This window comes from Gallinula chloropus (assembly GCF_964237585.1).
Source record: "Gallinula chloropus genome assembly, chromosome: 5".
Classification (NCBI taxonomy): Eukaryota; Metazoa; Chordata; class Aves; order Gruiformes; family Rallidae; genus Gallinula; species Gallinula chloropus.
The window spans coordinates 60,305,601-60,320,516 of NC_140090.1; the positions used below are offsets into that span (position 1 = coordinate 60,305,601).

Consider the following 14,916-nt stretch of genomic DNA (forward strand, 5'->3'; position numbering starts at 1 on the left):
TAAAATAACATCTCAGTCTCTCCCTTACGCTTAACCTTTCTTGAGAAAAGTGATCCCAGCAAGAGAGAACAAGTTACTTGGTGACTAAGGTAATTTTAATGCTAATGACACTGACCAGAGACCAGCATAACTTTCAGGCTCAGCCCTTCTCTCTGGTGATCCTGGGCCAGGCACTGAGCCCCAGACCTGTGTGTTGGTGCGTGTGTGGCTGTGTTGCCCCTTGGTAAAATAAACAGACCTGGGCTCTGTTGGACAAGGGTTTTTTTGGTGGGTTTTTTCCTTTATTAATATTTTTTCTTTTTAATTTTTTTCTCCTTTTTCTCTTTCCCTCCATATTTGTAGGACATAGAGGTCAATGGTGCCTAGGACTGTTTTTAGCTGAATGAGCTCATGTAGAGAATGAATTTCTGAGGGCGGTCAACACCAGGACTGTCTCCAAAAAAGCTTGTCCGGGTCCCTGATGTCCACATAATCTATTTGCAGTGAAGCACAAGTATTGACATCACCCCTTAAGAATGTCAGTGAAAACTCTTGGTTTGAGACAGATAGATCAGCACTTAACCACGGAAGACAGGAGCTTTCAAAATGGGGACGTTCTGGAGTTTTGTTTTAAATGAGAAGTAACCTCCAGACCTTGCAGCCAGAAGAACTCTGGAGGTGAATCACGGTATTTGTGGGCTGACAGACAGACGCTTCTGTCTTCCTGAGCCTTCTTGAGAAGGCCTTCCCTGTCCTCCTTGTCCTCTGAGAGTGATGTCATTGTTTCTGTCTGGTGTATTTTATCTCCTTGGATACAGAGAAGACAGAGGCTATAGAAACTGGGTGTGTGGCTGCCTTGGCCTTTGATAAGGCCATGCGTGTGTGGGCAATGCATGAAGCAGTAGGTATATAAAGTAACAACATTGCGTTTCAGACAAGGGAACCGCGCTGGCGTATCGTGACCTGCTGGTTTTAGTTAAAAAAGGCGTTACCGCATGGATGTGGAATGTGTCAGGGATGTGGAGGGAGAGGATGTGGGAAGCCAGCCTTGTTGTTTTACCCCCTACAACAACAAACCCCCAAACCCTTCCTAATTTCTAATCAGATTTCAAAGCGTTGCAGAAGATCTTTCCATAGCTGAAAACCCCCAAACAATAACAGAGGGAGAGGTGAAAGCAAAGGCACTTCTTAATACTTGTGATCGCAGCTGATGAAACATAGCATGGGGTAGGGTTGCCATGAAGACGCCCTCTTTTGAGCTGTTGCTGCATGTTTGGCATGAGCAGCCTCCCCGCCGGCACGCCGGCTGGGCATGAGCACAGCCGCCTCTCCCCAGGCATCTTCGCAGGGGCGAGGATGGGGCCAAGGGGTTTGGCTGCCAGTCTCTGCCTGTGGGACCAGAGTGCTCTCGTTTGCTGAGGTTTGGTATGGGGCCCATTTTCTTAGAGCTGAATAAACATTTATACTGAGAAATGTTTAATCTTGTTTCCTCTTGGCATGGCTCTCGAGGTGTGTAGTTCAGGATCGCCTGCCCTGAGCCTCTGGGCTCTGACTTGGGATGCAAAAACATCCCGTGTTTCTGGGGCCAGTGGGGCAGGGGGCTTTGTCAGCTTGCTTGGCTGCTTCTGGGAGCCTGTGGGGCCATGAGGGCTTTTTGCTTTGCCCCTGCAACTGCAGAGCCTTGGTGCTAATTTTTTTATTTATTTGTCCCAGAAGTTCAGCGTGAATCCCCTGACTCTGAGAGCTGGAGCTTGAGGCAAGGGTGTGGTGGCACTGGGGCAGCTGCCAGCATCCTGAAGCCCCAGCCCTGCCAGCTGCCTTCAGTTTATGTTGAGGAGGAAAACCCTGCTTTGGGGAGAGGGGTGACTGACCCCTCATGACTTGGTTTAATTTATTTAGCAAGTAGATAAAGCTTTCAGATTTTTCCTGTTCCTGGTGGTGGTGAGATCAGCGCTGCCTGGATGGTCTTTGCTACACCACCATGCAGTGGATGAGACCCAAGGGCCCTCACTCACTCCAGACTATCCCTAACCTGCCTGAGGACACATGGGGCATCTGAGTGGCCTTATGCCCCTGGTGCTGGGGAATGTGCCCCAGCTCAGCTGACAGAGGTGGCTTATCATGGGCTGTCTGTCCATTTGTCTGCTGTGCTGACAGCTGGGAATTGCCCTGAAGTTCCATGACCTGATTCCTAGGACAATCAGGTCCCAGCAGTGGCAGCCACATCCATCTCTGGTGCATGGCAAGAAGGAAGCAGCCTCCCGTGCTGCCAGCCACTGTCCGGCCCTGGGCACAGAGGTGACAGCTGATGCAACTGTGAGGATCTCACGGTCTGGGCTTCAGCATCCCTGAGCGTGGCCTGGCGTGAGTAGGACGAAAGGGAGGAAGGGGCCATTGTTTTCCAGATAATTCCCCATGACGCAGCCAGCAGCCGGTGCGGTAGGAAATGCTGATCCACTTCCTGCCCCAGTGCAGGGACGTTTTCCCCGTCCCCACAGCCTGGCACTGTGGTTGGTGGCTCTCTGCCAGGAGGGACTGGGTGGTGAGGCAAACCCCTTGGCACCCAGCTGGAAGGGCTGTGGTACAGCCTGCGGTGCGTGGCAGTGTCCCATCTGCCCCTGGAGAGGGCTGCTGCCACTTACAGCCAGCACCCAGAAAACCCATCTGGCAGGAGGCCTGTGTATTTGACCTGAAGGCCCTACCAACCTTGTTTGTCCTTGGGATTGGGAAATAGCTTTTTCTCAGTGAGGGAGGGATTTTCACTGATGTCTGAGGGATTTGGGAGCACGTGGGATTGTGCCCCAAAGCCATTTGGAACTTGTTCGTATAGAGGAGGTAGTTTCAGGTAGGGAAGGGGCAGTTGAAGGAATTGTTAAATTTTAAGATTTCAGCAGCAGGACTGGCAGAGAAGTTTGTGGAGTTGCTAATCTGTTTCAGCTTGGGCTAGCCTCTCTGTTGGCCCCTCTGGAGACTTGCCTCTGCGAAGGAAAGAGTGGAGCGAGGCTGATTATCTGTGTGGACAAAGTGGTTTAACTATCACAGTATCCATTTATAGTGGTAAAATACTGCTCTTGAATGTCCTGTCTGGAGGACTGGGAGCATCTGTACCCTAGCTTCAGACTGAATAATTGCTGGTACTCCTGCTAGCATGGGGGACCAAGGCAGCACTATGGCCTGTAGGAAGGTGAGGCAAGCGCCTCTGGATCTGCCTGCATATGCCAACTGAAGATGTCTCCAAAAAGATCTAATGTTAGTCACGTTCCTCTCTACTACTGACAAAGATAGAGCAGGCTCATACTCTGACTGGATAAGAGCATGTTCTTGTGTCTGCCTGCCTGTTCTTCCTTTGCAAACAGACCATTGCTCACTGTTCTTGCAGCCCATGCCTCACCCAGGAGTGCTGTTTAATGCTGCTTGCCCCTTTGCCTTGCGTTGGTCCTGGGACTGCCACAGCCTTAGAGATGCTGCAAGCCCCAGGCAGCTCAACTGCATAAGCCAGGTGCTGCCCACACACAGGTACATAGTATAGCAGTGGATTTGTACTAACACTTTTCACTTGCCTGGGTTTTTTTTCAGTATTGAGTGAGAGACACTCGCATAAACACAAGATTCCAGGAGCTGGGGCTATAACAAAACTTGCACAGCATAGGGCCTGGATTGGCAGTTCTGGCAAATCCTTGGGTAAATACATTTGACAGTGAGAACACGTTATCTTTTGATCTTGGGATCATGAAAGCACTTGTTCTTTGCAAATTCTTTCCACAGCTCAAGCAGAAAGAGCAGTGCAATGTGACAAGAAGTGCCGAAGAATTTGGATTATCCAAATTAATGTTACTGTTCCTGTAATCATTCAGGTTATACACCTCCTTCACTTTTCTCCAGATGGGGTTTTTTCTAATCTAATCTTCGGATACTACCTTCTGCACTGATATCTCTATTTAACCTGTTATAAACTCTTTTATAATCAGAGGGCTTTATCCACATGAAAGCTACTACAGATGTCCTAACATTTTTGAAATCTTCATTTATAGTCTTAGATGTTATTACAGAGCAGAAAACCTACCCTGTGTCCAAAAGTAGGCCAAAATCTCCTATGTGGATTCTGTGCTTCAGGGCACATTGCAGTTCTTTTTGGAGTGAAGGCACTAAAGTGATTTCAGTCTCTCTCTTTCATCTGTCTGTCTATTTTCTGAACACTTGTAGGAACTTAAACATCCTTGAGGCTACCAACCCATTTGGGCTTGGCTGACAGATTCAAAGGCTGGGAATGGGAATGTGCCCACGTTCATGTAGAGTACGTAACCGAGGCGCCTTGCTTCCTTAGGAAACCAGAATTTTAAAAAAATACCCTGAATTACTTCCCTTTCTCTAATTCTTGGTGAATACTTAAATGTATCTGCAATACTGTTTGTGACATGGTTTCAATTCTGAGCCTGTTTGACCTAAAAGTGTAACCCCTTTAGCCTAAAACTTTGCCTCTGCCTATCATTAAGCTATTTATGTGCACATCTGAAACCCTCTCCTACTTGTGGCCTCTGAATGGTGAGCTGACATGTGTATTTAATGCTGATATAAAAGCACTGATACTTTTCCCCATGGTGTGATATACAGGCTGAAGTAATTATTTTTTTGCTAAAATCCACAGTTTCTGCCATGGGAAAGACTGTTTTTATGAGCACTATTATGTGCTTTCAATGAGATTGCAACAAAGAGAGATTAGCTGATTACTCCAGGGTCTTTCTTCCTTTGGTGTGTGGGAAAGCTTCATGGCTGACATCCATACGCACTGGCCAGAAAGCTGTGGGAGAGCAGTCCCACCACCCCACACCTGAACATCTTGAGCTACCCCACTGATTTCAAATGACTTGCAACCCTTGAGTGCGTTTGGATCCAGGCTGCTCTTCTGTGAGGGATCCTGTGCTGTGCTGATGCCATAAATAGTGTTTGAGTGCCATGAAGTGAGATGACTCCCATCTGTTAGTCTGGGAATGCTAGCCAGCTGCTTAAGGAAATCTGGGGATATAAAAGTGATTTAAAGAAAAAAATTGTAGGGGAATTTAGTCATCCTTTGTCGGTAGCGAGTGTTTATCCTGTTACAGCTTTATCAAATGCTGTGAGGTGTTCAAAGGGCAGCAAAGGCTCACTTCATTGCTGTAGAAGTCAGCGCCTGTATAGAGCGGGAGAGGGACCTGGTTGTGCTAGTTAAGGCTGGGAGCCATGGGATCAGCATGTTTTAAAGGGCCCTGTTTCATCCTGTGCCATTGGGTGCTCGCCCTCTGGTGAGGCTGTTCCCAACCTCTACAGCTGCCTGAAACATTTCAAAACATGCATTTTGGTGCTGTCTTTTAGCTCTGGATATCTCAGCCACCTCTGTGAATGTTAGTCCTTTCCTAGGCCTGCTCCAGTGAGGCCCTGCTGTGCTTACTCCTTGCTTTGGTCAAGCATCTCTGGGGAGTAATAAGCCCTGGATCTTGTCATCTCTGCCCTAAGGCAGCTAATTGTCAGCCTGCTGAACTGACTTGTAAATGTTCCCACTTTTGTTAGCAGTGTGATTTGAAAGAGTCTTAGCTCATATGTTAACTTGGGTTTGGCCCCTTTCTTATTAAATTGTAACCAGGGTTGCTAAGTATCCACTAATACCTCAGGAAGCCTCCACTTCGCAGCAGACCCAGAATATCCAGGTGATGTCTCATACCTGGCACCAAAGAGGTCTCTGGCATTTAGTTGTCACTGTGGATAGTTTTTTGTATTGACAAAAGTCATCTTCCCACCTTTACTGACCAGACAGTCCAAACGTTTTTTGTCAAAGGCAGCCATGTACCTCAGTTCTAGCTGAAGGACCAGATGTGCTCCTGAGCGTTTGTAGTAATAACAAAGCTGTTCTTTTTGGGTTGCCCTTATCTAAGAAAGCCAAACTTTTGGACATTGAAGGTTGCTCCCCTCTCTGCCCCTCATCTTCACTTCTCCATAGAAATCAGCCTTGCTTTCAGGAATTGCAAGGGATGTTTAAGATCTGTAGTCTTGCGGGTAGGTCCTGTGGCTTTACTGTAGGCTTGCAGGAGCTCCCAGGCATGCCGCAGCTTGAGCTAATAGCTTGATCAGTGTTCCCTGGATGTCAACTCTGAAACATCCTGAGGGTCAGCCTGGAACCATCCAAGATGGGGATGGGTCCTGTCATGACATGTGGAGGACCTTGACCTGCTTTAGTAGGCGTGATCACATGTTCCTCAGCTGACACCACATGCAAAAGCTGCTATTGCAGCAGCTGCTTCCTCCGGGCTGCCCCATCACATCCCACCTGCATGCCTGAGCACCTCTGACTTTTGCCTCTGCTCCTTTGCATGCAGGAAATAAAGCACATAGGAAGTGCACATAACCGGAGCGCGGTGCCCTTCACTGCTGCCACGGCTTCTGCCCCCAGAGTGATCACTGCTCAGTACAACAGCCCAGCAGGCCTCTACTCCTCAGAGAACATCCAGACCTTCAACAATGCAGTGGAGTCAAAGACATCACCTGTGGGCTCGGAGCCTGCCAAGCCGTAAGTATTTTCCTCGCCTCCTCTCCCTGCCCAGGCGCCCAGGGGAAGGCTGCAGGAGACATGAGGTCGCTGCGAGGGTACCAGTTTGTTAACCCAGAAAAGCTCTCTTTCAGGACAAGGGAAGGAGCAGAGGCGCGAGCATGGCTGCGGTTCCCAGGGGCAGGGCTCCAAGGAGCGGGAAACGTTGCATGAGTTGCAGAAATGAAATTAATGCTGTTGTGTTTCTTTGTTTAGCAGAGACCGACGCAGTTTCCACGTGCGTTCAGCATGACATACCAGCCTGCTGGTCTGAACAGGTGCCTGACAGCTTGTTATGAGCACTTTGTAAAGTTAGCATTTTGTGCTGGCTTCGTGGGCGATGCTGGGCAGGAGTGGGACCAGCTAGTGCAGGAAGCACTCAAGTCCCCGTTCCTGGCTGGCCTGGGATTCGTAGACAGGCTCTGTTTGGGTATTTGTATTGAACCTTGTTTTTCTCAGGAGTTTTAGAAAGTAGCTAAAACATTTGTGCCTGTGTGAGCAATCATTTTTATATGGGATTGGAAAGGGCCTCAACCTTAAAAGGGACTATTGACTTTTGTGGTTGCATCTGAACTTCACCGAAGACATTACTTTATCCCAGAAGTCTGAAGTTCCTCATTTGTCATCAGAAGCAATAAATCAGGAGCTTTCTGAAATCTTTGTGACCGTGTTGGTCAAGCTGCTTAACTGTCCTAAGTCTGTATAGCAGTACCAAACTGCTGGGAAGACTTGACGACAAAAGCTGCAAGATTAATGCTTTAGGTGACACTGGACTAAATGCCTGACTTGCGAATGGGGATACAAAAGTTCAGCCTCTGTTTTTGTGGGGCACAAAGACCTGAGACTGTGGTTTAACACAAGCCTGAAAACTTGCCCCTGAATGGAACTGGCTTCTTTCTCTGGCAGAATGGCCCCTTCTAGGCAGAGTTATGGTGCTGCAAGTGGCAGACAAAGTGACGTGTTTGTTCCTTATTTGCTTCTGGTAGACCTTAGCACCTTCATTCAGAGGCTGAGCAAAGGCAGAACAAAAACAAAGGAAAACTGGCTTTGTGTTACCTGGATGGGACCATTTGGCAGTCACATACCACCTCTGGTCTAGTCTAGAGGCCCTCCAGGTGAAAGTACTCCCTGGAAGCCAGGTATATTTGGCTGAAAGCTTGTGGGTGATTCCTTTTCTTACAGGGATAAGCAAAGAGGTGGATTTCTTCTAGTTCTGTGGCTCACTGTGCGCCTTCTATAAGGAAGGTCCAGTGTCAGCATGTGGGGTATATGGCATCTCTTTCATCTTCTGTTGCTGAAACACAGCAAGTTGCAAAGGAATGCTGAGGGGGCAGGGGGGAATGGGGGAGGGGGCAGTGAGACTTTCAATGCTAATACAAAGTAATCAAAAACAAATTAATTGCTGCTGGCTTTCAGTGAGAGCCAGGGGCCTCACCCTGCCATTAAAAACCCACTGTGGTTTCCAGAGTACACAAGCACAGGATGTATAGGTTCTCCCTTCACACAGCCTTCCGGCTACCTTTAAATTCCTACCCATCTGTTTTGCTGAGTTATTCATACATGGTCAATCTTACTCTGGGTTTACCTGGATTTTATCTCCATCCCCATCCTGCACCTAGCAGACACCCAGCCTATCTGTACCTGGCAGCCTGACCCTGACCTGGCAGTTCATGGTGAGACCTGGTCTGTGATCCATCCTTAGAGGATGTGTGATGCACATGCAAGGTTGTCGTGCAGACAGAAACACCAGCAAGTATCACTGCTGGCTTTGGTGTTGCAAAGGAGGTGGGGAGAGCAGGGAGAAGCCCCACTGCTGAGCACATCTGTTTTGGGATCAGAGGTGAGATTGTCCTTCGGTAGGGCGCCCTGGCTAGCTTTGGAAAGGGTGGCAGTGAAGGTGGCATCTCTTGGCTGGGCACTGGGACCATAGGTGTGTGCTCAGGTAGTTATTTCATAGTGAAATCCTTGCTGCCAGGTCTTCATTGTTTTACACCCCCTACTTTTGCTCATCACTAGAGTGACTGCATTTTAGGTTTTTTTATGGACACACCTGGAGTGCAAGACCAGAGCCACAGCCCTAGCCAGAAGTCTTTAAAGTCAAGTTGTGATGTGTCCCTCCAGCACAAGGAACAGACAGTATTATGCTATTACTTGGAATTTTTGGGTTAGCCCTTCATTAACTTTTTCCTTCTTTCCTTTCTTCCTCCTCTGCATTTCTTCCTCATTTCCACAATGTAAAACCCAAATGAACCCCCAAACGACCACACCTCAAACTGCCCATGTGAACATGTGGGCTGGTAGCTGCCCATCACCAATGAGCCCAATGCAGGCTCCTTTGGCCTCCGTCTATAACCCTCTGCAGGCACAGACCTCTGAGTCTCCACAGCGGAGGCACAGCACCTCCTCTGTCCCCAGCCAAGTCCGAGTGGGGCCCGAGCAGCTGAAGCACACAGCCCAGGTCTGCCCCAAGAGCCCCGTGGAAGTGGAGGTGCCGGGACTCAAAGTGCTGCACGTGCAGTTCAATTCGCCCCTGCAGCTCTATTCGCAGAGCAACATCATGGATTCCCTGCAGGGGCAGATCTCTTCCATTAGCCCCAATTTCCCCAGGTAACCTGCCTGCTGCCTCTGTGGCCAGCTCGGTGCATCCGTTCGTCTGCATCTCAGTGTCCACAAGTGCCTTTGTCCCTGTCTGTGGCTCATGGCACTGGTCAGTCACAAGGAAGCAGCATTTACATTTCACCTTTCTGACTCCAGTGCATGACTCTTCACAGGAGCTTTCTCTGCATCATGTCTGTGTCCAACACCATGTGAAGCACCAGAACATAATTTTAGCCCATCAGTGTGTCCGTTACCCCCTGTGCACACACACATCACAGTCGTAACAGCTGGTGGCTTTTCTGGAGGAGCTACCTGAAGCAGATGGATTTTCTGGGGCTGGAGCGTGCATTGTCCTGAAAACTGGTGTTTCTCCTGCACTGTTTTTTGTGACTGGAAGGTGCTGTTGCACGTGTCTGTGCTTTTGTTTTGCTGGCTGTGGGCTGAGCCGTGAGCAGCGTGTACCAGATGCGTTTCATTTCAGACTGAAGCAGGTCCCCATGGGTCTCCAATCTGGCAACACTCATGACTTTGGAGCAGCCTGGGCAGGCACCAGGCACGTGGAGGACCCCCTCTGTGTTCCCAACCTGTCCAATTATCTGCACAAGTTGCTGCTCTTAGGAGCATCTTATCTGCTTCTATAGGAGCAGAGAATGCTCAACATGCTCTGAAGTCTGCAGGACCTGCCGAGAGCCTCAGCATCACAAGCCCTGGGTGCTGTTTGGTGTTTGCTTTGTGGCAGTTGGGAAACACCTGGCCTGTGCCTCTAAATGGCAGCCCACAGGGTTTTACAGGGAGGACTTCATTGTTAAGACAGAGGAGGCAGAAAGCACATTTAGCCATCTTGCAGGGCAGCTCCAACCAAGGCTGAATTGTTTCAGAAGATGTGAACCTTCAGCAGACTTCACTATGTGACCAAGCAGCTTGCAGCTGTGTGACATGGTCCAGGGAGGTTGTCAGTCACACCTCTGTGAGACAGAGAGAAGGGGCATAGCCAAATCTCAGCTCCTCAGCTGCTTACAGACCCCTCCTGGGCTGAGCATCCTGTGCTTCAAAACAGAAAAGTTGGCATCCTCACCCATGGACCCACAGAGCCAAGCGATAATGGGAGGCTGTGGATTTACTCCTGCCTTGTTACTCAGTCCAGTTACTTGCTGTAAGTCACTGCTCTGGCTCTTAGCTGATACTGTGCATGCTGGGAGCAGTCAAGCTGTGCTGGTCCAGACAACTGACAGCACTCACAAAGAGGCCCCAGGCAGTGAGTGCTCCAGGTACTGGGCCTTCCTGTAGCCCAGCTTTGAGATCCTTGTACACGTTACAAAATGTGCAAGCCTAAAATAGTAAAATGACATTACTGAAGAATTAAGCTGGGCTTTTCTGGAGGCACTGTGCAAGGCTCTGTCTTTACAGTTTTTATTACCATCTTGCCAATTTTCAAAGCTCAGTAATCAGCATTATTCAGTGTTGCAATCTGACCATGATAGAAGCAATGAAATCGAGTAAAGGTCGTTGGAGTTGTCCCCTTCAAAGTTTCAGTGTTGGGGAACTCCTGCACGTGGAAAAGGACACCCAGTTGCAGGTGACTGCTGCAGATAACAGTACTGCCATAAACCTGCCAGCATACGGACACTCATTATCCTGCATGCACAACACCAGTGGCCTTGCCCACACCGAAGATGCACGTGCTTTTTGGTGGGTTTGGGATTTTTTTCCTTAAGCAACACAGTGTTCTGCCCTGACACGTTGAGGTGTTTCACTCGGCCAGTACAAATTCTAGGATTTGGTGTGGGGTTTTTTTTATAGTCTTTTGGAAATCTTGTATAGGCAGGTATATCTGTAAGGTGCCTGCCTGGGAGAGTTGACCTGTATGTTTCACATCCTGTCACAATGCATGGTTGAAATGTGATGGCTTTGATTCTAATGCTCTTTGAGATGATTTAGCCTTTGCTTTTTGAATGCATGTTAGTGAAACAGTCTTAGTATGCAAAGTGCAACGTCAGGCTTCTTGCCTGATGGGTGGATAGAGTGGTGGGACTATATGACTTTGCATAAAGTGAATGTAAATCAGAGCATGGATTCCCTTGGGATAACCTAGGACATATTCTGTGTAGTAGAAGGCACATTATTTTATTTTCAGTGAGAGGCTTCAGTAAATGAGATTGAGGCTTCGAGGGTTCAACTGCTTGCAAGTTTAATGTGCTTCCCGCTCCACTGAAAATTGCTAAAGATGGAAACATTTTATGAAATTCTTTTATGGAAACAGCATTTTGTAACATGTGTGATGATTTTACCTCTGATGCTTGAAGAGTTTATTATGTGGAGTAGCTCCCAGATGTCTCAATTGCACATTGGCATGGAAAGTATATAGTTGCCTCCTCAAGAAAAATTTCCCTCTGCAATTTAGTCTGAACGTCAGGATGTTTATGTACTTTTTAGGCAATCACAGGGTGCAGGAATGGTGAAACCTAATAGTCCATTTACATTTATAAGGCTGCATTATGTAACTGAGCTGTCAGAGGAGACTTGTCAGTTGTCTCATTTTTCTAGAGATGTTTTATGACAGTCACAGAATACAAGTCAGGCAGGAATGTCCCATGTCCTTTAGTCCATGCCCTAGCCCAGCTTTTGTGAATTTAAACCATTGATCATAGAATCACAGACTGGGTTGGGTTGGGAGGGACCTCAAAGACCACCTAGTTCCAACGCCCTGCCATGGACAGGAACAACCTCCGCTATACCAGGTTGCCCAAAGTCCCATCCAGCCTGGCCTTGAACACTCGATTTAGATAATTGCCTGTGGATAATTGTCCACAGTCTTTAAATTCTTTATTATGGAGTTTTCTCAGCTGTTCACGACAACTTCCTCTGGTATTTCAATGTTTGTCTACGGAAAGCTTTTCCCAAGGGATGTTCTGAATATCCTTCTGTAGTTTTTAAGTCTCTAGTTTATCCTGTACCTGCTGGATGTGGAGATCCTATGTACTTCCTCTGGCCTCTTTTTATTTGTCCCCTTAAGACCTTCAGGAGGCACAATGATTACCCTGCTAGCCAGCCTGCGCTGTGAAAAGCTGCCCCTGAAGCACCTCAGGCTCTAGGCTGAGGGTGGAAGTTGCTCATTAAAGGAGTGGCACCAGCAGCACCTCAGGAGGCAGCTGAAAGGAGGGCTTAGTCTTTGCAGATGGAATTCTCCTCTGCCCTTGACCCGTTATTAGCCTTAGTTAAATGCTGTAAATGAGCTGTGGCTCAAAGTCTCCACCTGTAAAGTAATAACACTCACTCGAAAAACTGCATCAAATTATTGCCAATCAGAGGACCTTTTTGTTATATCCTACAGCTATCACTTTGTGAAGGTGGCATAGTGTACTTACAAAGACTTTTTAATGGAACAAACTTCACTTAATTTGAGATTCACAGTGGTATACAGTAGGCATTTAAGGTAGTTTATGGAAGGAACATGACATCTGTGCAAGGAACATGCACAGATGGGACAGCTGCCTTGTGGGACCCCGTCCCAGCACATGAGTTCTTTATTTTCCTGTTAGCAGAGCAGTGATTTCCTGGGCAGAAAGTTTTGGGTTCTGGACAATATAGTAAATGCAACACTAGAAGAACACTTGAGGATTGGCCAGGGGCAGTTGGCAAGAGCCCTTTGACAGGGGCATATGTGGATAGCCCAGCGTGCCGAACCCACCCACGCTGCAGCTGTCCTGTGTGAGCACACCCAGCACCATCCTCTTGTACGTTTGTTTTGCACGGTCATTCTTCACTCATCTGATGCATTGTGAAAACTTTCCTAGAGGGACTGGCTTTAGTTTTCAGCCATTTAAGAAGTGTGTTCTCTTCCTCCCCCAGTTTAGATCAGCATAACCAGCCCCCAGGAGGCATTGTCATAGACAGAGAATCTGAGGTTTACAAGATGCTCCAGGAGAATCACGAGTCAAACGAGCCACCGAGACAGTCTGCTTCCTTCCTCGTGTTGCAGGAGATTTTGGAGTCAGAAGAGAAAGGTAAGCACTCGCTGCACACCTAGTCTGAGCCCATTCCTTGGGCTGTATACAGTGTTTAAGAGTAACATCAAACTTTTTTTTCCCCCCTTCCTTAACTGGTGATTTTTCAAGGTAGCAGGTGTAGGTGGTTTCCACAGAAACAGACCCTTTCACTGTCTCTACTTCCAAATTTCCTCTCTTTGATTAGTTTCAGTGTCTATGGGCCTATATCGTTGCTCAAGAAATAAAACCCTACAACATCTAGTTATCAAGAAGGCATCTAAATAGTTGAAAAAAAACCCTCTTATAAAGTTTTGCCCCTTTAAGGTAATGTTCTTATAAACATTATCTTAAATGGTCAAACTTTTGAATGGTACCACAAAATAGGGCTCTTCAGCGAGTCCTAAAGTTTCTGATCTCCATCCCTCTACACAAGCAAAAGGATCACTTCTGCAGCTGAATGTAGAAGTATGGAAGCTGGGTTACAGCAAGCAGTTCATAGCTTTTAATCTCTGAAATTTTGCTCTGCTCAGCATTCTTAATCTGACATCTGGACTTGTGCAGTTCAGGGCTATAGACTTTAAGATAAAAAAGCCAATTAACTTAGGTGGGGTCCAAATCACTCTCTCTTTTCCTCTTGAGTAAAATAAAGTAAACAAATAGGAAAAGAATTCCAATAAAGACTTCTTTTTTTCCCTTAGGCCTGCTGAGACTTTGTCTTTTGTGTTACTAGCTTGGCATGGTACAGTCAATTTCAGACAGTAAAAACTTGGTGCTGAGATACTTGCCACAAAGGGAAATAGCTCAGCCAACTGCTGGTAGGTCTAAAGGATCTGTAAGGAAAGAACAAAATGAAGAAGTAAGAAGAAAGTAAGGAACCAGTATGAAGAAAGAAACCGGGATCTTGGAGTCTGTATTATGCTGTTAAAATACCTACCTGAAAACATCTTTTAAATACTGAGTGTTTGCAACTTGCCCTTCAGGGTTCAGCTCCTGCATGGAAGGGACTGGAGTAGCCGGAACTTCTCACGTATCCAAGGTCCTTCCCTGTGCTTAGTAGTGCTGAAGAAGATAAGAAGCAAAAGCCTCTCTATTTTATCTTTCTTTGAAGATTTGCAGCATTATTGGGATTCTCTGGCACGAGGTTTGCCTGCCTGATCACAGGCCAGGATAGGCTTTGGCATTTCCCCACCATTAGCTGATAACCACCCCTGTGGAGCAGGGCGGGGAGGTTACGCAGCCCCAAAGGAATGTCTGTCCCCGAGGAGACAGTTCCCCTGCCTGCTGTGACGCTCAGCCAGGCTCAACCACCACTGCTGCTGAGTCAAATCATGTCCCTGCTGATAAATAGCACGTTGGTTGGCTGCTTCTCCCAGCCTGTCTTCAGGCTACAGCTTGTGAGTAGCAACAGGGAACTACCTCCTCAGCTGGGACATGTCTCATCTCTGACTGTATCAGCTGTGCTGGCTCACACCAGCTGAGAGCCTGGCCCCAGACATGGGGGCTGTGTGTGGGCAGTGGTGTGTGGAAGCACCAGGGCTGGTCTCTGTTTAGACCTGATGCTGCACTCTTAGGTGGGGGGTGTTTTGCAGGGCAGAACAGGTTATGCTTCTGGTGGGTGTGCTGTCAATATTGTTTATGTGAGCAAAGTGCTGTTTGGCGCTGGATGCAGACCTCTGAGCTGAAGGCTGTCCCAGAGGCAAAGCAGTGTCAGTGTCACCCACCCCATGGATGATATGTGGCCATGCTCTGTACTTGGCTGGGTGACAGGGAGATGCAGCGGACAGTTCTCCAGCTATT

At 47.8% G+C, this 14,916-nt stretch overlaps 1 protein-coding gene across 1 annotated transcript in view; it reads left to right on the top strand.

Moving 5' to 3' along the window:
- PDLIM1 (PDZ and LIM domain 1) overlaps positions 1-14,916 on the top strand; it is a 41,006-nt gene that overhangs the window by 22,763 nt on the left and 3,327 nt on the right. Inside the window, exons 4-5 of the mRNA XM_084264950.1 lie at positions 6,327-6,517; positions 12,983-13,137. Of these exons, the coding sequence (XP_084121076.1) occupies positions 6,327-6,517; positions 12,983-13,137 (346 nt within the window). The remainder of the gene's footprint in view (positions 1-6,326; positions 6,518-12,982; positions 13,138-14,916) is intronic.